This window comes from Equus asinus, chromosome 13 (genome assembly GCF_041296235.1).
Source record: "Equus asinus isolate D_3611 breed Donkey chromosome 13, EquAss-T2T_v2, whole genome shotgun sequence".
In the NCBI taxonomy this organism is placed as follows: domain Eukaryota; kingdom Metazoa; phylum Chordata; class Mammalia; order Perissodactyla; family Equidae; genus Equus; species Equus asinus.
Genome location: NC_091802.1, coordinates 28,386,196 through 28,408,913, shown reverse-complemented (window position 1 = coordinate 28,408,913; position 22,718 = coordinate 28,386,196). Strand labels below are relative to the sequence as shown.

General features: G+C 35.9%; 1 protein-coding gene across 2 annotated transcripts in view; it reads left to right on the top strand.

Annotated features, from left to right (window-relative positions):
• The window catches only part of VMP1 (vacuole membrane protein 1), a 124,307-nt gene that overhangs the window by 3,854 nt on the left and 97,735 nt on the right, over positions 1-22,718 (top strand). For both annotated transcript variants that reach the window (XM_014856968.3, XM_070482873.1), the window contains exon 2: positions 20,550-20,651. In XM_014856968.3, coding sequence (XP_014712454.1) covers positions 20,576-20,651 — 76 coding nt within the window. In that variant the 5' untranslated portion in view covers positions 20,550-20,575. The remainder of the gene's footprint in view (positions 1-20,549; positions 20,652-22,718) is intronic.

The following is a 22,718-nucleotide window of genomic DNA, read 5'->3' as shown; positions in this document are numbered from 1 at the left end:
TTAAGGTTTTAGAAATTTGAACAGGAGATACTTTTCTGTGTCAGGTAAAAGATGATACTTAAAGCTTAAGGCATTTTTAAATTAAGCAAGGGCAACCCATTGAGTAATCCTACCCCAGCTGGTCTAACTACAGTTGCTAAAGAGTTTGGCCTTGTCCAGAAATACATAATCTTTTCAGTAGTTCATTGTGATGTTTTCTCTTGTTCTCAAGGTTCTTTAATAATAACCTTGGTCTTTATAGATTTTTCTGGAAGGACAAGGTAGCTAGTGTTAAGAGCCAGGGCTATGAAGCTAGATTACCTTGGTTCAAATTCCAGCTCTACTGCTGTGCAACCTTTGGGCTAGTTACTTAAACCTCTTGCTATCTCAGTTTCCTCCTAGGTAATGAAGTCAGTACCTTTATTATAAATAGATAAATGAAGTATTTAGAACAGTGCCTGGCATATAGTTAACCATGATTGCTATCATCGTTATCATCATGTAGCTTGCCGAGCAGTTGCTAACAACTTTTCCCCAACCCTCTTTGGAAATCATGTCTTTCTGTTGCTGCTTACTCGATTATTGTTTGTTTATTATTAATGAAATTTCAATAAATAAATATATATGTATATTTCATTTTGTGAATATTTTACAACATATGTGGGATTCTTAACCAAATGAGGCATTGTAGGCCATGCTTTCCCCCTTTTCTGTATTATTGTTAACAGTTTACATTATCTGTGTAAACCTTAACACAGAATTTAAGAATTAAAATTTGGGAATTTGATGTTTAATGATGTCTTCTAGCACTTAACTTTCTTGCATGGAAAGATCTTTTAGCACTGAAATCTACTGTATTTGTTCATTCATCCAATCAGTAAACAAATATCTTGTGTCCTAGGCCTTTTACCAGGTTCTGGGGAAAACAATGGGAAACAAAGACAAAAGCATATATTTTAGTCAGGAGCCTGATAGAGAAAAAAATAAATACAGAAATGAAAGAATAAACATAGTGTAATAAATGTTATGAAGGAAACAAACAAGGGTCTGAGAGAGAGTTAGTGTGGATATGTGCCTATTTGAGGCTCTAGCACAGTACACCTGGAATACAGGAACGTGAGATGAGGTAGGAAGCATACTCATGGTCCAGGTTGTGTAGAGCTTTGCAGGCCATGGGAGTGAGTTTGGATTTAATTTTGAGTGCAATAGGAAGTCATTCTACCATTTCAAGCAGGGAATAATATGATTTATAAGAAGTTCAATCTTGCTCATATGTGGAGGATGAATTGAAGGCGACAAGAATAGAAATGGAAAAAGAAGTTAGGAGTCCATTTTGCAGTAGTCCAAGTGAGAGAAGAAGATGGCCTGAACTAGAAAGGTGGCAAAGAAATGGAGAGCAGTGTGGGTGGATACTAAATATATTTGGAGTAGGACTGAGTCTTGGATTAGATGTGTGGAATAAGGAAATGAGAAGAGTCAAGGATGACTAGGCTTCTGGATTTAGTAACTGGGTGGATGGTTGGGCCAAGTACTGGGAGAGGGAAGGTTTGGGGAGGACCAGGTTTGTTATGAGAAGGCTGATTGGGATAGGGAAGAAGAGGCATGTTAAATTTGAGATGCTTAGGAATCATCCAAGTGGTGCTATTAGGTGTACAAATCTAGAGGTCAGGACTAGAAATACAAATTTAGGCTAGTATTTTAAACTCTGGAATCACATAAGTCACTTGGGGACATAAGGAAGGAGAGAGGGCCCAGGTGAGATAAAAGAGAGCTGGCAAATGAGACTAAGGAGTGTTTGAAGAAAGAATGGTGAGATACACAAAACTAATAAAAAGTAGTTACATCTAGCGGAGAGAGTACTAGACAGATGAGGGGCAGAGGGGAGCAAGAGTTTTCACTTTTTCTCTTATGTAGTATATATATATTATAAAGCATGTGAAGGTTTTTACTTATTTAGAATTCTTTTAAGAAATGGTCACCTCTGTCAAGTGCTGTTCTGTGGTCTAGATGAGGACAAAATAAAGTCCAGTAAAGTTGAATTAGTTGATCTGACCAGCCACTTCTCTCATTGTTGAGTCTGGTTCCTTCCAGAAAACCTTCAGGTCTCCAAGTTGCCAAAAGCATTTAATCAAGAGAATATAGAAGGTTCTCCTGCCCCTAATAAGTTTAAGATCTCTTTGTAGGAGATTTTCATACTGTTTCTATGGGGTGGAGCAATTTTCTTTAGTTTTTCTTAGATAATCATAGAGATATCCTTAGGATCTCTATATCTACAAATCTCTATAATTTTTAAGAATTTAAATATTTGAATTTATCAGTAACCTTAATAACTATTGGTAAGTGAAACATGCCAGGCAGACTCCTGCCTCAAAGTCTTTGCACTTTTTTTTTTCTCTTTACCTACAGCACTCTTCCCTCATATTTTTTCATGGCTCTTCTCTAAGGTCAAATTCTCAGAGAAAGCTTCTCTATCCACCCTGTTAAAAATTGTACACAAACACATACATATGTACACATACCAAATTTCTTTATTTTTCACTGTAGCACTTCTCACTATCTGATGTGTGTTTGAATTTTTGTTCACTGCTGTCTCTAGCATCTCAAACTATGCCTGGCACATAGTATGTACTCAGTAAATATTAAATGAGTAAATGAACAATTCATTTTCACTGCTATATAATATTTCATTGTGTAACTGTACCTGAATTTCCTTATGTTTTCTCCTGACAATAGACATTGGAGTTGTTTATAGCTTTTTTAAGACCAATGTTGCTAAAAATACTATTTTACATATCAACTCTTCACATGTGCAAGAGGTTCTTTTGGCTATTTACATAGGCACAGAGTTGCTAGCATTAGAGTATGCCAATATTCAGTTTTACAAGTTGTTTCCCAGACTTTGCTGTTGTCATCCTTCCTAATTTTTGCCAAAGGAATACGTGTAAGAATGGTGTGATGGATTGTAAAATTAAGTAGATGGATTGCAAAATGGTCACAAATTCTTCTCATCATTGTATGCATATCCATTTGCAATATGATTTTACTTCTAGAGTCTGTTACTCCATTCCTTGACTCTGTCCTTGGCTATATGACTTGCTTTAGCCAAGGGGACATTAGCAACTGTGACACGAGCAGAGGCTTGAAAAGCACTTACACATTGGGGCCTGTCTTCTCTTACTGCTCTTTGGAACACTGAATGCACTGTGTGAAAAACGTCCAGGCTAACTTGCTGGGGCATAGGGGACCATGTGGAGCAAAGACAAGGCACCCCAGCTGAGACCTGCCTCGCCCAAGAGCCAAGCTAGCCCACACCAGAACTGCCCAACCTAACTAATACAATCATGAGAAATATTGAATGAGTTTTTAACTCACTAAGGTTTGGAGCTAAGTTGTTATACGACAAAAGATAAATGGATACAAATGGTATCTCACTGTGATCTTGATTTATATTTTTTGATTGTCAGTGAAGTCAAGTAGATATCTTCATTGTTGGCCATACGTATTTCTTCTGCTATGAAATACCTCTTCATGTCTTTTGCCTGTTTTAATTTTGTAGGGTTATTTGTCTTTTTCTTAATATTTTAAACTCTATATATAATCTGCCTACTAGTCCTTTTCAGTTATGTGTTTCTCTGGTTTATCTTTTCGCTTAAGATGTCTTGTGATGAATTTAATTTTTAATTTCATGTTGTCCAATTTACCAGTCTTTTCCTCATGGATAGCTCTTTTGTTTGTCTTAAGAAATCCTTCCTTCCCCAAAGCAGAAGGGTATTTATGTTTTCTTCTAAAAGTTTTGCTTTTTGACTCTTAAATCTTCAATCTATTTGGAACTGAATTTTGCGCAAGGTTCAAAGTAAGGATCCAAAGTTTCTTTTCTTGTATGGATAACCAATTTGAATAGTCTCTCCTTTCCCCACTGATCTATCTTGCCATGTCTGTCTTGTAGAGTTCCAAATGACAAGAGTCTTTTGAGGGGCCCTCTTTTCTGATTCTTGATCTGTTTGTCTGTCTCCATACCTATACAACGTACCTTCATTATTTATTACTATGACTTATAGAGAGAGATGTATATACTCTGAATACAAGAACTTTGGCAGATATTTGTATTGCAAGTATTTCCTCTCATTCTGTGGCTTACCTTTTTGGTTTTTTTGACAATGTGCTTCAAAGAGCAAAAGTATTTAAACTTGATAAAGTACAATTTATTAATTTTTTCTCTTAAATGGGTGCATGCTTTTTAAGTCCTAAGAAATATTAGTCTACCCCAAGATTGCAAAGATTTTCTCCTGTTTTTTTCCTAGAAGCTTTATAGTTTTAGTTCTTACATTTAGACCTATGATCCATTTCAAATCAGTTGTTGCATAGGAGAGATGAGTCGATGTTCATTTTTTCATAAGAATATTGTTATTCTGGTACCATTTGTTGAGAATACTTTCCTTTTACCATTAAATTGCCTGTTTCTTTGTTAAAAATTAATTGACCCTGGGGCCAGCCTGGTGGCGCAGTGGTTAAGTTCGCACGTTCTGCTTCAGCGGCCTGGGGTTCGCCGGTTCGGATCCCGGATGTGGACATGGCACTGCTTGGCAAGCCATGCTGTGGTAGGCATCCCATGTATAAAGTAGAGGAAGATAGGCACAGATGTTAGCTCAGGGCCAGTCTTCCTCAGCAAAAAGGGGAGGATTGGCAGCAGATTTAGCTCAGGGCTAATCTTACTCAAAAAAAAAAAAATTAATTGACCCTGTGTATGTGAGTCTATTTCTGTATTCTCTATTCTGTTCCATTTATCTAGGGCTGTCCTTTTGCCATACCCACACTGTCAGATTACTATAGTTTTATAGTAAGTCTTGAAGCCAATTAGTGCAAGTCTTCCAACCTTGCTCTTTATCTAAATTGTTTTAGCTACTCTAAGTTCTTTGCATTTCCATATAAATTTGAATGCAGTTGTCACTTTTGATTTAAAAAAAAAAGGCTGCTTGAGTTTTGATTGAGATTGTATTAAACCTATATATCAGTTTGAGGGAAATTGCGATAGTAACAATATTGAGTCTTCCAAAGGATGGACATGTATATTTCCCCATTTACTTAGGTCCTCTGTAATTTCTTTTCTTATTTTTTTAAGAATAGGTCTTGTATGTATTTTGCTAAACTTAGCTCTAAGTATTTCATGTTTTCAGATGCTATTGTAAATGAAATTTTTAAAAATTTAACAAATTGTTTATTCCAAGTATGTAATAGAAAGAGCATTGGTTTTGACCTTTTATCCTGTGACCTTGCTAAATTCACTTATTGGTTCTAGTAGTTCTGAGCATTTTTCAGTTTTCTCTTATTTTGCCCATAGTTATTTAGAACTATGTGCATTAACTTCTAAATATATACAGATTTTATATTTTTGTTACTAAAGTTCGATGTAATTTCTGGGTTATCAGAGAATGTGATGTATGATGTCAATTCTTTGGAATTTGTTGAGACATTTCTTTGCTTAATCATGATAAGTGGCTTATGAAAAAATCTATATTCTCTAATTATGAGATGCTGAATCTTATACCTATCCCTCCCTACATTTTATTTCTTAACTGTATTATTAAAATCTTCTGTCTTTGCTAAATGTCTTGTTCTGTTTTCTGTTTGCTTTGAAATGTCAATAATTAACTGTTGTTTTGAAATCTGCTGGTATAACTTGGATTTATCCATTTCTGCATGTATTTTTATCAATTTTTATGTTATAAATTTTGATACTGTATTCTATTAGGTGCATTCAAGTTTAGAATTGTTATATCTTCCTGGTGAGTTGAACATTTAATCATTATATTCTGTGTCCCTAATAATGACTTTTGTCTTTTCTCTTTCTATGTCCTTATAAAAAAGCATGGATTTTTAAAAAACACAATTCGCAGTCTGTGTTTTTTAAAAAAAATTTTTATTTTATTGAGGTCATAATAGTTTATAACATTGTGACATTTCAGTTGTGCATTATTATTTGTCGGTCACCATATAAATGTGCCCTTCACCCCTTGTACCCACCGCCAACCCCCTTCCCCTCTGGTAACCACTAAACTGTTCCTTTGTCCATGTGTTAGTTTATCCTCCACACATGAGTGAAATCATATGTTGTTTGTCTTTCTCTGTCTGGCTTATTTCACTTAACTTGCAGTCTGTTTTTAAAGTGATGAGTTTAATCTATTTATGTTTATTTTGATTATTGACACATTTGGACTATTTGGACTTGTTTCCATCAAGTACTATTTTTATGGTCCCCAACTTTAGAATACTTTAGCTCTTATCTTTTCCTGGTTTATATACCATTGTCCAAATTTCAGTACTTTTAAAAACTGTCACAAATTAGACACTTTTATTATTTTATACAATACTTGTTTTTATTTACCTTTACCTTTACCATTTTATTTTTCTACATTTCTTATTATATGTCAGCCAATGAGGGGGATTATTGCTTTCTTCTTCTTTTTTTTTTTTTAAGAACATTAGCCCTGAGCTCACATCTGCTGCCAATCCTCCTCTTTTTGCTGAGGAAGACTGGCCCTGAGCTAACATCCGTGCCCATCTTCCTCTACTTCGTACGTGGGACGCCTACCACAGCATGGCTTTTGCCAAGCGGTGCCATGTCCACACCCAGGATCTGAACCAGCGAACCTGGGCCGCCAAAGCGGAATGTGCAAACTTAACTGTTGCGCCACTGGGCCAGCCCCATATTGCTTTCTTCTTACAGAATATTGTTTAGAAATTTCTTTTTTCAGCAGAACTGGTGGTGAACTCCCTCATTTATTGCTTACTATTAATGTCTTTATTTTGTTGGGCACACAATTCTAGACTAGCAATTTTATCTCAAAAATCTAATGATGTTATTCTGTTGTTTTTTGGCTTTCATTGTTGCTGCTGAGAATTCTGCTTTCATTCTAACTGTTCTTCCACTTTCAGCAATCTGTCCCTTCTTTTTTATTTCTTTCAAGATCAGGATCTCTTTGCTTTAGTGTTCTGTGGTTTAGTTGCAGTGTTTCTGGATAGGATTTATTTTTATTTGTTCTACTTGGCATATATTGTTCTTCCTAGATCGATGGACTCATTTCTGGAAAAATTAGGCCTTCGTGTTTCCAATTCTGGTCATTTTAGGCCTGTATCTTTTTGAATTTACATTTCTTCCATGCTTTCTATTCTTCTGGGATTCCAATTAAATAGTGGTAGGTCTTCTCACTCTGTCCTCTGTGTCTCTTATTTGCTTGTTTGCCCCCTTATCTCTGCTGCAGTCTTAATAAATTCCCTGGATAGCTCATCAGGTTCACTTCATCTGTGTCTGAACTGCTGTTTAATCCATCCATTGATTTTTAATTTCAACAGTTAAATATTTTTTGTATCTAGAAGTTCCATTTGCTTTTCTTCCCTTCAAATTTATTTAGTTGTGATAGTTTTTGTTGTGTGCTCTTCTTTGTAATTGCGTCCTTTGTTCTGTAAACATTTTATACATAGCTATTCTATAATATATTTATTCTGCACTTGAATCTCTAATATCAGTTTTTCTTGTCCTTCTGAAGGGGTAGGAGATGGGGGGTTTCTATGCTCATAATGGCTTGCTTTCTAGTACCTTTGTGAGTTTATTTATTGGTTTTATTCTGTGGGAGTCCAGTGTACCTAATTTGCAAAGAGAGTTAGCTTCTACTTCTGTGTAGAGCTAGAAAGGCACCTCTGACTTGGGACCACATCAGCGGCCCTTGTAGGTGTAGGGAAAGAAAAATTCTCTACCTTCTTTGGGTCTCTGGCTGGACCTAAGAATTAAACTGATATAAGACAGATTAACAGGAGAAAAGCATACAAATTTTACTAAATTTTTTACTTGTAAATGGGAGTCTTCACAAGAGATTGAGGACCTGAAGAAGTGACCAGAGAAGGGAACTTTTTTACCTTTTAGACAAAGAAACAATAAATTTGTCAAGAATTAATAAGACAAAGAGGTTTGGGCTAAGGGTAGTAAATGGTGAGGGATGTAAGGGTTAGATTAACAGGGTTTATTTGTACAGATTTATCAGCAGCAAATTCCCCATCTCTGGTGATAAGAATGTCTGCCTTCCTCTTGGTACAGGGAGGATACCTTTCTTATAGGAGTTTTTTCTTCTGCTTTTAGGAAGAAAAAGGAGAGTCAGAGTGTCCTTCTTGTACCTGCCATTTCTTAAGTCCCTTTAATTCAAAATATTCAACATGCCAAAGTGGCATTTTTGGGGTGACGTAGTCTGTTTTTCTTCATGGGTTTTAGTCCAGAGAGAAAGTCACAAATTCAGTCTCCCACCTCCACAGTTCAGTCTTCCTACAGAGATGTTGCTATAGGAATCTTGTCTCAGGGTGGCCTTGGCCCTCCCAACTGCCAGTTGCTCCTATTAGTTTCCTTCCCATTGCTTAGGTTCCCTTCTGTTCACACCATGCCTCACAACCACCCTCACTCTTGGACCATCCAGTCTCTCTGGGTCTGTTGTATAGTTTGCTTATTTTTTGGAGGGAGAGAAGGGGACCTTGAAGACTCCCTCTCCCTTTGTGAGACCAGTGATATCTCAAAGAATATGTCCAATCTAGTTTTTATGGAGAGGAAGGGTTGAGAGTTCCTAGTACATGTACCTGACTTCACATAATAAACATTACTGAAAAGTCTAATTTACATTTTCCAAGAGCACTGTGTTAGTTTATTATTTATAGAATCCTATCATGAAGCCATTTGGATGCTAAGAATTTGTTGATACAAATAATTACACCATAATTTATCTACTCGGTTCTAATTTTCTTAAGATAGAAGTAAAGGTCCTTAGTGAATATTATTGGGAAGCTTTTTAATATTTAAGAGAAAATGAAACCCAAAGTAGCCTTTAAAGTGGGCAAAGAATGACAGTTCAACAGTCTCAAAAGTGCTGCAATAATTCTGGTCTCAGTAAGTGTTGAATCACCGAAGTACCCACAGTTATCTCCAGTTATCCATCTTAATGAGTGGAGTGGAGACATTGCTACTATTTTAATAGATGGAGAACATGTGGTAGGTTCTAGTATTTTCCCAAATAGTGGATAATAAAAAAATTCTGTTTCATAGATCATAAATTTTAGAATTATCTGAATCAAATTCTTCATTTTGCTATAACTAATCTGAAGTATGTACCTTTGTCATTTGAAAATATTCTGTGATCAAACTTATTGTGTTATTAACTACTTGTATAGGCTAGTTTATATTCCCAGGTATTTAGGGGTAATAAAGTAGGGAGGTCTATTAAGCAATCTGAATTTAAAATTTCATCAGAGAAATACAGAAACAGTAATAACCTACAAAGAAATGACAAAAGAGACAAAGGTAAAGTCATCTGATTTTCATGACTGTCAGTTTAAATAGTGAGAATCAATAGAGATGGGTGTTCTCTTAATTCTAGTAATGAGGAACATTTGTAAATACCAGGACAAGCTAAACCTTTGGGACTATTTTTTTGTCTTTTTTAATCTGTGACTCCAGGTTTCCTTGGTGAGAATTGAAAATGCTCTCACCAACTGTTTTGTGTAGTAGAAGAAGCACTGAATTTGGTTTTGTGTAAGGTTGAACTCTCACTTTGCCATTTATATGCTGCTGAATTGCTCTTTGGGGCCCTTTGAGCCCTCAATTTCTCATTTGTAGAAAGCAAGGATAAAAATAACTGTTCCCTACAAAGGGTTGTTAGCATCATCTTAGCTAATCTATATGTAAACTATAAATCACTATACAGAAGTAGTTATTATTACATAATCCAAAATCCCAGCCTTGGGCTGGGTAGAATTCTTAGACTATTAGAATAGGAAGAAAATAAAGGCAATCGTTTACTCCATGTGCCTGATAACTGGATGAGGAAAGAGAATCAGGGACATAAAGTGATATTCTAAATCTCCCAACTCATGACTGTTACTTCTTTTACTATCTTAATTTTTTTGGGGGGGGAGGGGAGATTAGCCCTGAGCTAACATCCATGCCCATCTTCCTCTGCTTTATATGTGGGACGCCTACCACAGCATGGCTTTTTGCCAAACGATGCCATGTCCACACCCAGGATCTGAACCAGTGAACCCTGGGCCGCCGAGAAGCGGAACGTGCGAACTTAATCGCTGTGCCACTGGGCCAGCCCCCTTAATTTTTTTTTTTTTAAGCACTTAGCATTTAATGAACCTCCTTCCATGTGGCTTCAAGCTGCCAGGACACAGCACACCCCCCCCATCCCCCAATCTTCTCCTCAGCTCTTCTGCTTTGGGACAGGCTGCTTTGGGAGCTTACCCTTCCCCAGAACTTTGTAGTAGATTGTACTGCATCAATGATAGGAGCAGCTTCAGTCTTGGTTTTGGCAGCGTTTACCTGTATCTGCTCACTGACCAAGGTCCACAGTTTATCAAGATTGACAACTGGGCAGAAGTTCAGGTTCCTCTTTAAGTGGTAATGCCTCATACCAATTTTCCCAAAGTAATGCGGTTGAAGTTGATCCTGTGGTGATGCATGCCACCAGCATTGCTCCAGCCTGCTGGGTACTTCTGGCGCTTGCTGATACAACCCTGACCATGGCTTACATGGCCCCGAAGTTTCTGGGTCTTCCTCAGTGTGGATTGCATGTCGGCAGCCAAGATGAAAGAGCTATCTTAATTCTTGACCTTACTTACTCCCCCATCTTTTTGGTGGAAATGTTTTGCTAAGACTGTATTGGTTATGAAAAACTGATTGAACATTTAGAAGGAGATTGAGAGAAAATGAGAAATGAGATTTTTCAAGCTGTAATTTTATGTTATGCATTTTTTCCCATGAAAATAAAATCATGTTTTTACACAAAGAAGCGTAAAATGGTATTTTTACATATTAGAAGTGAGAGATTAAGAAACCTTCCGCAAAACCTATCAGACTCTCAAAAAGGGAGTCCCTCAAGTGTCATCCAGATTGTATCTTTTTAAAATTTGCATTTTTACTTAAAATTTTATCTAATTAAAAATCAGATCTGGAGCAGTGGCCTTTTTCAACAATTAGAAGACTGTGATGAGTTGAATGCATTTTACACTTCACTCAATTAAGTTGAGGGACATTTTAGGCCAGAAATATATACCCTGATAACCTGCTAACCCATTATTGGGAGACTTATTTAGATTTTGAATGCTTTTAAATTGTCTACTAACTTGGCGTTTTAATTTGTCTAATTCCCCAAGACTTTAGAAAACTCAAAAAGATTCAAGGAATTTTTTTCGTATGTTCTCATTCAAATAATGAATTTTCAGAAAACAGATTCTTTTATTTTTCCAGTTATTTTATTGAGTTCATAATGGTTTATAACATTGTGTAATTTCAGTTGTACATTATTATTTACCAGTTTCTGTGTAGACTGCATTGTGCTCACCACCAATAGTCTAATTTTTATTCGTCACCATATGTGTGTGCCCCTTTACCCATTTCGCCCACCGCCCAACCCCCTTTCCCTCTGGTAACCACTAATCGGTCAGAGAACACATTCTTAAACTGTCACAATCATGTTGGTAGATACTCTCTGACTCTGAGAGTCAGATGATCCGATAGTTACTCTGATATTGTGCATGGTTTTTTGAATTATCTTTGGCTTTCTACCCTTGCACAAGTATAAAGCCTCACTGATCAAGATATATTACCCTTAGCTTAAATTATTTATTAAGTTTCCAAGAATAAATTGCAATTTTTTAATCTTAATAGTTTTAAGGAAATCTACAGCTATTTTTGGAGTAGTGTGTGACTGAATGTACTAAATAATCCAATTAAAAAGGATGCACACTTCTGACAGCAAGAAAGGTTACTGAAGGGTGTAATACTCAAATTGACTGTCTTTGTATGCCTTGTATGAAGAATAATGTGTTCTATTGGGAAAGCTGACAATAATTTTGTGAGAAAGTAGAATCATTTGGATAGATGATTTTCTCAAGAGGAAGTGAGAAAAAAATAAAGGAAGTATGTTCATTTGATTTTGGAATATAGTGGCCAGGAAAATTAGAATCAATGGCTTCACTGCTCTTATATTCTTTTCCTTTTCATCCGGTTAAATTCTCCAATAACTCTTATATTACTCAGGGAGTTGCTATTTTCATATCATCCTTAAATGTTTTTGAGTTGCTTTGGGGAACTCACAGTGATTTAGTTTCACATTGTTTTGCATTTCAAGTGTAGCAAGTGTTTAAAATGAATGGAGTATTATAGTCTTAGCACTGGATGTACAGCCTACAAAGAACCTTTGTGAGCTGTTTTTAGCAGTATTTTCTAAGCGCTTCTGCCAGAAACAAATAAAAAACTGCACATGCTTTAATATCAACTTTTTATTTTAAATGCTTGAGCTGTATTTAAAATCTGCTAGTTTACAGCGTTTTGAAGTATTTCTTGTATCCAGATACATCTTGACAGTGAAAATCATTATTTGATGTTTGAGTTGTTTCTTTCCTATTTTTGTCTTCTTATCCCATCCGCAGATCTACAAAGTTTATTCAACAACTGCATTCTTACAAACAAAACTAACTTAGATCTAGCATGTTGTTAAAATCAACATTACAACATTCTCGCTGCAACGTAAGCTCCATTGAATGTCAGGAATATGTGTTAGAATATGTGTAAAATCTCCTGTTTGAGGAGATTTCAATCCTTTAAACAGGCTGGGAGTACTTTGGGTGTATTCTCACATCTAGGAATCTGACTGACGTTGTTTCATCACAGATTTCTAAAATTAATGCTACTTCATTGAACTGAGAAAAGTGACTGTCCTTAAAAATGATTACTTCATCTTACCTTAGCTACGTAGGCTAGAGCCTTTACCCTATAATAAACATTTTTTTTAAGATTTTTTGTTTCCTTTTTCTCCCCAAATACCCCCAGTACATAGTTGTATATTTCAGTTGTGGGTCCTTCTAGTTGTGGCATGTGGGACGCCGCCTCAGCCCGGCCTGGTGAGTGGTGCCATGTCCGCACCCAGGATCCGAACAGGTCAAACCCTGGGCTGCCAAAGTGGAACACTTGAACTTAACCACTCGGCCACAAAGCCAGCCCCAACCCCATAATAATTTTTAACAGATTGTCCTTTTAGTACTTTTCAAAATGTTTGGGTTGATGAAACATAATTCATTTTTGTTGTGCAACATAACATACTAAGATTTTCTGATTCTGTGGATGCTTCTGTGGAAACCACTTATGCAGGCTCTTTTATATTATAGAAATATGGAAAACAAGTGCCTATAGGTGAATACTCAAGGTAATATTCACTACAATTATTTTTGAAAATTGTGGCTTTCATGAAAAAGCTGTGGAGAAGCTAACCTTAAGTGCCTGCTAAGTGCCAGTCACTGTGCAGGACAATTATATATAACTTCTCTTGAAGTAGAGAAACTAAATTACTGAGAGTCCCCCAAAGCAACACAAAAAACATTTAAGGATGACGTGAAAATAGGAATGGGGATATTTTACAAATAAACTCAAGTGCAAAGGCTTAAATTACTTACCCAAGGTCATGCACTAGTAAGTGATTTTGGTAGGATTCTTTTAGCTCCAAAGAAATTAAGCTGCTTTCAGCTGGGAGGAAAAACAGAAGGAGAATACAGTGGATGCATTCAGTCCTAGAGTGTGGAGTACAGGTGAAATACCTAGTCCAAATGCTGCTTGCCCTGATTTGGTCTCAAATCAATCAAGATATATTGGCAGCTTTGGGGCACCAGTTTCTCCTGTTTCTCTATAAAATTGATCATTATATAATGATGAAAATGATAATGAGTAAGATTAACAGGGTATGTTGATGCTAGATTAAGTAGTCACTGTTGCAATTTGAAAACACATGCAGTGAAGTATATAGGGTATTTCTTGGATAAAAGATAGGCTGGCTTACACGGTAAAGTCCACTCAGGGCATCTGGATCTTGGTATAGATGCCATATTTCAGTGTCTGATCCTCAGCTTTGTACTTTAGAAATTTGAAGTAGTAAACATATATCTGAATGAAGTCCAGAGGATGAAATTATCTAACCAAATTCATAAGCCAGAATACTAATTTATTAATTTTACCAAGAGAAATATTACTATCCTGTGATCTGGTTCTCATTGTTTATACTAACCAGCATTATATTAGTCTGCTAGGGCTACCATAACAGAATACCAGAGACTGATTGACTTAAACAACAGAAATTTATTTTCTCACAGTTCAGGAAGCCGGAAGTCCAAAATTAAGGTGCTAGCAGGGTTGATTTCTGATGAGGCCTCTCTTCCTGACTTGTAGACAGCTGCCTTCTTGTTGGTCCTCACATGGCCTTTCCTCTGTGTGCATGGAGAGAGAGAGGTCTCTGATATCTCTTTTCTCCTCTAATAAGGACAGCAGTCCTGTTGGATTAGGGCCCCACCCTTATGACCTCATTTAACCTTAATTACTTTCTTAAAGGCCCCAACTACAAATACAGTCTTATTGGGGGTTAGGGCTTCAGTGTATGAATTTTTAGGGGAGAGGGTACACAATTCAGCCCATAACAAGTGTATTCTCTCCTTATAGAGTACTTGTGGCATAATAAGAAATATATATTTGGTCTTTGTCCCTGGTTCCTGACGCAAAGCTCCTAGATCTCTTGGAATTTTTCTGAGTGATGGGCGCATCTTTTGTTCTAGTGAGGCAACTTTTGGCAGGTCCCTGGATACCTCCAGGATGGGGGCTGGTCACCAGAAAGACCAAGGCATGCTTAGAGGTTTGGAACTTTTGACCTCTGGGTAGGAGAGGGGGTTAGAGATTGAGTTACTCACCAGTGGCCGATGATTTAATCAATCAAGGCTACATAATAGAACCTCCATAAATCCCCTAAATGATGGAGTTTGGAGAGCTTCCAAGTTGGTGAACACATTGAGGTCCTGGGAGGAGGTGTGTCCCAGAGAGGCATGGAAGTTCCACACCCCTCTCCTATACCTTGCCTTATGCATCTCTTCCATTTGGCTATTCCTGAGTTGTATCCTTTATAGTAAATCAGTAACAGTAAGTAAACTGTTTTCCTAAGTTCCTGAGTTTTAGTAAATTATCGAACTGAACAGAGAAGGTTGAGGGAACTCCCAACTTTCTAGCCAAGTTGGACAGAAGGATGGGTACCTAATCCTTGAGACTGGCATCTGAAGTGAGAGAAGTCTTGTGGAACTGAGCCCTTAAGCCTATGTAGTCTGATGCTAACTCTGTAGTTACTGTTAGAATTGAATTGAACTGTAGGGAAACCCAGGTGGTGTCTGGAGAGTTGCAAAATTGGTCGTTGGTGTGGAAAAAACCCACACCTTGCGTGTCAGAAGTATTTTCAGTAAAAGCAGTTCAGACTAATCTACATGGGAAACCAGGTTATAATCAAAGTATTATTTGGTGATCTTTCAGTCAAACAAAGGTGGATGGCAAGATAATCAAAGGCCTGTGATAGTCATGGTGCTATGTTCCCCATAGATACGAGATTTGTAAGTCTGCTGCACTATCCTGGAGATATATTTACCATTTTTGTCTTATTGAACCTTGCTTTTATCATAGAACCAGCCACCTTAAATTGTTTTTTTCATCCAGTATAGTTAATAATTGTACAGTTATTATCCCAGTCTAGTAATACCTCCTAGTTTAACATAGAAAACTCACACCCACCCGTACACCAACTTGATGAGAATTGAGTTGAGCTTTCAACTTTTAAGTCATATTTATGGACCAGCTCTTATATTACCTACCTCACTTCTCTTCATTGAACTTGTCTCTTTCAAAATTCTCAGAAAAATCATCTTAAATTTAGTTTTGGGATTGGGGGTATCTTACCAATGGGTAAATGTACTTCCTACTATTTTGAGACCACCCTGTATCTGGGTCCTACCTCCAGGTTGTCATTAACTTGTTCTGTAACATTGTACAAGTCATGGCTGAAGGTTTACCTCTGAGACTCAGTTTCTTTATCTGTGAATTATAGGGGTAGGATAGGCTTGAATGCTAAGATCTCCTCTATGATTGTACTTATTTTTACAGAATATTCATAAACCATTGTCACATCGAACATCATTCTACTTCTGAAAGAGAGAGAATTGTAGAGGATATTTAAGGCTGTGTGAATAGATGGCATCATTAGGGAGAGAGTGTAAATCAAACACAAAAAGTTTCCTCTTTTAGATGACAAAATTGTCCCATTCACAACAACATGGATGGACCTTGAGGGACCTTATGTTAAGTGAACTAAACCAGATAGAGAAAGACAAACACTGTATGATTCCACTCATGTGGAAGAGAAACACATGGACAAAGAGAACTATTTAGTGTTTACCAGGGGGAAGGGCAGTGGGAGGAAGGCACAAAGGGTGAAGGGGGCGCACCTATGAGATGACTGACAATAATACAACTGAAATTTCACAATGTTGTAAACTATCATAACCTAGTAAATAAACAAGTAAAAAGAAAACACAAAAAGAAGCCTAGGACCAGGCTTTGAAGAACTCCAGGAAGTGGGGCAGGAGGAGCTGTCAATGGACTGACCAGAGAAATAGAAAGAAAAGAGAGTATTTCGAGAAAGGGAGTGGTTATTTGTGTTGAGTGAAGGTAAAAGGTTCATTAAGATGTGTCCATTGCATTTGGCAATGTGGACGTCATTGGTGACCTTGACAAAAACAGTTTCTTTTGATTTGTTGGGATAAAAGTTATATTGCAATGGATTGGGCAGAGATTTGGTGATGAGGAAGGGGAGACTCTGTCTATGTAAGCAACTCTTGAGAAATCTGTCTATAAAAAAGGACTGAGAAATGGGAAATGCTGGCTAATGCTTATTTGCTCATGAGACTAATCCAGTAAGGGGGGAAGATTGATGACACAGAAAGAGATAACTGAAGGAGCTAAGTCTCTGAGAAAGTGAGTGGGGATGATATACAGAATGTGTATTGACCTGATAGCCTTTGCTGGTAAAGGACACTGCCCCAGTTGTAAAGAGAAGAAGAAGGCTAACATGGGTAAAGGTGTAGACAATTTAGTAGGTTTAGTAATAGAAAGACTGGAGAATTCCCCGTCTGCTTTCTTGATGAAAAAATGAAACAAAGTCAGTGCCTGAGAGTAAGAAGGGAAAAAGTTTGAAGAGAGAGAACAAGGAATGAGGTAATTGTTAGAGTGAAAAAAAGTTTGTTAGTAGGAATGAGCATCAATTTGAAATTTGAGCTTTGGCGTCTCAAGTAGTAACCATCACATAGTAAGGACTTAATAAATATCTGTTGAATGAATTCATGAATTTAAAGTGGCTGTGCAGTTGTATGATTTTTCTCCAGCTACGTTGAGCTGATCAGACAGACCTTAAGAATGGAGATTGTTCCAGAGGCATTGCAACATTGCAAAGTGTATATGTGATGGAGGAAAATGGGGACGAAGGAATTAAGGATGTTTTCAAGGGAATTTTAAAAGACAAGTAATAGTGTAAGATATTTTCAAAAATGATTACAATTCAAGAAAGTTTTGTTGCTTTTATAAGCTTAACTATTTAGAACACAAGTAATTCTTTACTTTGAATGTTTGGCTTTATATTGTAGTTCTTTCTTTTGGGAATGGCGAAAATTTTTCACAAGTTGTTTTTAAAATGAATTTATTTTGTTTTTGAAGAAGCAGACTGATTAAAAGAAAATAACTTTGTTCCCTAGGTTATTTCTTACAAAACAAAATTCCAGACTAATTTGTTTTCTAGAGAAGTTTTTGAGTAGGAAATGTCAATAGGCTATTTTCTTTTTTAGCATATTGTGTAAGAACACATTATTTGCTCAAATGAAAATTCATGTTGCAATATCTTTTAAAACATCTTCGAATAATTGCATAATACCATTGTTATAAGTAAGAACTCAATGGACTCAAGTTGTTATGCTTGAAACTCCTTTTATATCTTAAAGGTGATGCTATAGGAAAGAGTACAACGGGGGAAATAAGCTCAATTATCACAGTGTTTTGCAGGGGGAAAGGTTTTAGAATGTTTTCATCATAACACAAGCCCTTTTGTGCCTTGTTTGTCTTTTTACCACAAATTAATTAAATTTGATTTATTATGATGTAGGTGAATGGCTGTTCATCCCTAAAATGAATTGCCTATAGAGTTTGGCTGAATATGAACCCATACAGTTTGAAATATTTACACAACTTAAGTATGGCTTCAAGCTGAATGATTGGAAGATGGAAAATCTTTAACTCCTTTATTATATGGTCCATTTCAAATATCCTCAGTTAACTTTATTAGTAAAACCCAGAAAACATGATTTGTGGAATAGATTTACATTTTGTGAACCTATTGTGATGCTCTGGTCTTAGAGATTTTCACAAAATAACTTCATCTTTCTTTTTTTTGCTGAGGAAGATTTGCCCTGAGCTAACATCTGTGCCGGTCTTCCTCTGTTTTGTATGTGGGTTGCTGCCACAGCATAGCCACCAATGAGTGGTACAGCTCTGTGCCCCTGGGATCCAAACCTGGGCGGCTGAACCAGAGCGTGCTGAACTTAACCACTAGGCCACGGGGCCAACCCCCATCATCTTTCTTTTTTTGTAATTACTTGGGCTATATTGTCTTTTGAAAACATCTTCACAGAAGTATGATTTAAGTTTGCAGAATCAAAGTTTCAACTTCTGTGAACTCTTCGAATATATTGTCTTCTGAGCTCCCCTACTTTTTCCCGTACTTTCTTCCTCCTCCTCATCGTGACTAGTATATATTGAGTTCATAGGAAAGGTGAGACAATATATTATTATTTTATATATATTACCTCATTTAATCCTCATAGTAACCCTTTGATATATGTTGTGTTATCTCTATTTTATGAGTTAGAGAAATTGATGTTTAGAGAGATTTAGAAACTTGCCCAACGTCATAGAGTAGATACTTGTGAAGTTTGGGTTTGAACCCAGTTCTGTTAGACTCTAAAACCTGTTTTCTTCCCATTAAGTTATGTACTGTATATCTATTTTATTGTATTATATTATAATTGAAGTCTTGTGCTCATCTGGCTACCAGACTGACCCTCTGGAGGACAGGGACCTTGTCTCATTCATATTTTTATCTTCAGTGCCCATTACAGACCTCAGAGCTTTTTACATGAGTGTTGAATGAAAGACACTGATATTCTAGCAGTGAGGCATGTGCTATGAAGTAGTTTTTGTAGTATAGGCAGTTTCTAGGTTTACTGCTTCAAATGCCTCCTGCCCTTTTGATGTATTGCCATTTATACTTATAAACACATGTGTGTGCCCAAACATACACACTCTCTTTCATCTTCATCAACCCTGTGAAAGTGAGGATTTTTGTTCTCATTTTGTAAATCTGGAAAATCAAGGTCTAGAAAAAATGAGACTTGGTCAAGATCACTCAACTAGTTAGTGGCAAATCTGGAATACAAATCCAGATTTTCAGTCTTTAAATCTTGTAATCATCTACTCCAGACTATCCATCTGTGCTAATGGAAGTCTATACTTTAATTCTCTATATGTTTATTAGCATCTATGCTAATGGAAGTCTATATTTTAATTCTCTGTATGTTTATTTGCTTATTGAGAAATGAAGGCAAAGATGTCCACAAATGGATTGTGTCTAAAAGAAGAGACCTTCTGTTGCAGTGATGAATGTATGCTCTTTTTTCAATCTTTTTAGATAGTCTTTCACTTATTTTCCTTTATGAGACATAAATTTTGAGAATAGTAATTATAGGTAGAATTTTAGTCAAGGAGTGAAATAGCTCCAACTAACAAGTATAGTAAGTTTGAACCCATGACCATATCATATTCTAATCACCTCAGTACAAGTCTAGCAGGGTTCCTGATATGCAAAGTATATTAAGGACTCAGCATTGTAGACTTATTGAAGTGATGTGCTTTTTGAATAGAAAGATTTGTTTTACTAACACATGGAAAGAATCATACAGTCACAGGCAGTCTGGTGTTTTTGTGTAGAATGATATGTCCCCATAATTTATATGTTGTAATACAGAGATTTAAAGTAGAAATTTACACCTATACCTGTATTCTGAAGCATGGTATAAAGAGTATATTTAACTTATCTTAAGCATTAAAAAATTTTACCTATTATGCCCATATCATTTTTTTTTTTCAGTAGAATTGTTTCCTAAATAAAATTGGTCTTGGATCTGTGTGTCAGCATTTTTGACATGTTTGGTAATATAATCCATTTTTTTATAATAATGCTAAAATGACTGTGAAAGATTGGTAAAATTTGAGTAGATAGTGTGTATGATATTAAATTATAAATTAGATAGACTTTAGACCATATTGCTTATCAATATTTGAAGCTGCTAGTATTTGATATACTACTTCTGTGGACAAATTGCCTCCAAATTTTAATCTGGAAAATCACTGGAATAGCTGTTTGGAAAAGGTTACAATTACATGGCTTTTATAATTTTACTACCTCTGTTAGGTAGTTTCTATACAAATTATTCAAATCTTGATTATAAAAGAGAAAAGTGTAAAAACATTATTTAAATCATATGTGGGGTATTACTGCCATGTTGTTTCTGTATTCAGTCTTAGATGCAAACCAGAAGTATAAAATCTATCACTGGATTTTATTTTGCTTTATTAGCTCCTCAAGAGTTATTGATCTATGAAATGGCAGAGAATGGAAAAAATTGTGACCAGAGACGTGTAGCAATGAACAAGGAACAATATAATGGAAACTTCACAGGTAAAGTATGGCGATTTGGAGGGAGAAGGTCTGTGGGTTTGAATGATATCCTTTACACCGTAATAAAATAATAAATATTAGATAAAATATATTTCTGTCTTTTGTTAATAAAATAATATCTTATATAAGATTATCTTTTATCATAATAAATTAAATTATGGGTCAGGGCCTATAAGGTGATTATTCATAGTGATAGCAGAAGCAGCCTGGCCACAGTCATATCGGTAGTGTTCTAGGTGCAAAATTACTGTTTGTTAATCTTGTGGTATGGTAAGTATTTATTTGGCTTTGTTTGGTCCTCAATTTTATCATGCTATTTTGAAACTTTATAAGCAGATAATAATTTACTTATTACACTAATCCTAAATATACAATTATCAAGAAAGTCAGAGTGGGATTATTGTGGGTTTATTTTAAAATTTTGGTTTGAGACAAATAAATTTATATTTTAGCCAATTTGGAATTCGTGGTAAATTTCAGTCTATTTGACATTAACTGTGAAAATTGCATCTTTTATTTATTTAGATGATTTAAGTAGGAACTTTATGTCTTTAAAGGAAAAGGAAGGTTTTCCTTTTCTCTTAATTGTAATGGTTTTCTTTTTAACTTCTAAATTGTTTGGCATCTTAAATACATTGCAAATAATATTCCAGCATGGTAATATATGTCGTAGACGTTCTCTTTTATTGGAAGAAATGCAAGCTATCTGAAATAGTAGTTTTTGTTTGTTTTGATCACTACATTGCCTTGCATAACATTTTACAGGACTTATCTGACTTTCAGGTTATGTTGATTGTCAATACCTTTTGCATCGTTTCACCAAGAGTTTGAGGAGTCAAAGATAGGCATTGCATACATCTTAGTCTCTTCCTATTGGGAGCTTTTACATGTTATTTTTTCTTTCCTTTCTTTCAACAAGCATGTACATTTATATGTTCTTCTTCTACTGCTCACCCCTTGGAATTTAAAATTAATGTTAGTGTGACACACTTACTCTTCGGTACCATGGGTTTTTTTTTGTTTTTGTTTTTTTACTTAGTATTTCCTAGAGATTGTGCTATAACTGTACATGAAGAACTTATTCTTTATTATGGCTGCTTAGTATTCCGTTGTATGAGTGTACCATACTTTAATCACTCCTCTGTCCTCTCTTGGTAACATTTAAGTTGTTTGCAATCTTTTGCTAGGACAAATAATGCCTCATTGAATAAACTTGTTCATTTCACTTTACACTTAATCATTCTTAGAAATGAAATTATTGGGTTATACGGTATACACATTTGTAATTTCGATAGATGATGTCAATAACAACTAACCTTAATTGCACATTTACTAAGTGTCAAACTCTTTTGAGAGCTGTACATATATTAACTCATTTAGTCTTTACAATGACCCTAAAGTACTGTTTTTTAAAAATTATTTTATTAAGGTCATATTGGCTTATAACATTGTGTAAATTTCAGGTGTACATTATTATATATCAGTTTCTATGTAGAGTGCATTGTATTCACCAGCAATAGTCTAGTTTTTATCCACCACCATACATATGTGCCCCTTTACCCCTTTCCCCTTCTACGTACCCCTTTCCCCTCTGGTAACCACTGGTCGGTTCTCCTTATCCATGTGTTTGTTTATCTTCTACATGAGTGAAATCATATGGTGTTTGTCTTTCTCTGTCTGGCTTATTTCAGTTAACATAATACCTTCCAGGACCATCCATGTTGTCACAAATGGCACAATTTTGTCTTTTTTATGGCTTAGTAGTATTCCATTGTGTGTGTGTGTGTGTGTGTGTGTGTGTGTGTGTACACACCACATCTTCTTTATCCATTTATCTGTTGATGGGCACTTGAGTTGCTTCCATGTCTTTACTTTACTTTATTGTGAATAATGCTGCAGTGAACGTAAGACTGCATAAATCTCTTTGAATTGTTGATTTCATGTTCTTTGGATAAATACCCAGTAGTGATAGCTGGATCATATGGTATTTCTATTTTTTGCATTCCCACCAGCAGTGTGCAAGGATTCCCTTTTCTCTACATCCTTTCCAACGCTTGTTATTTCTTG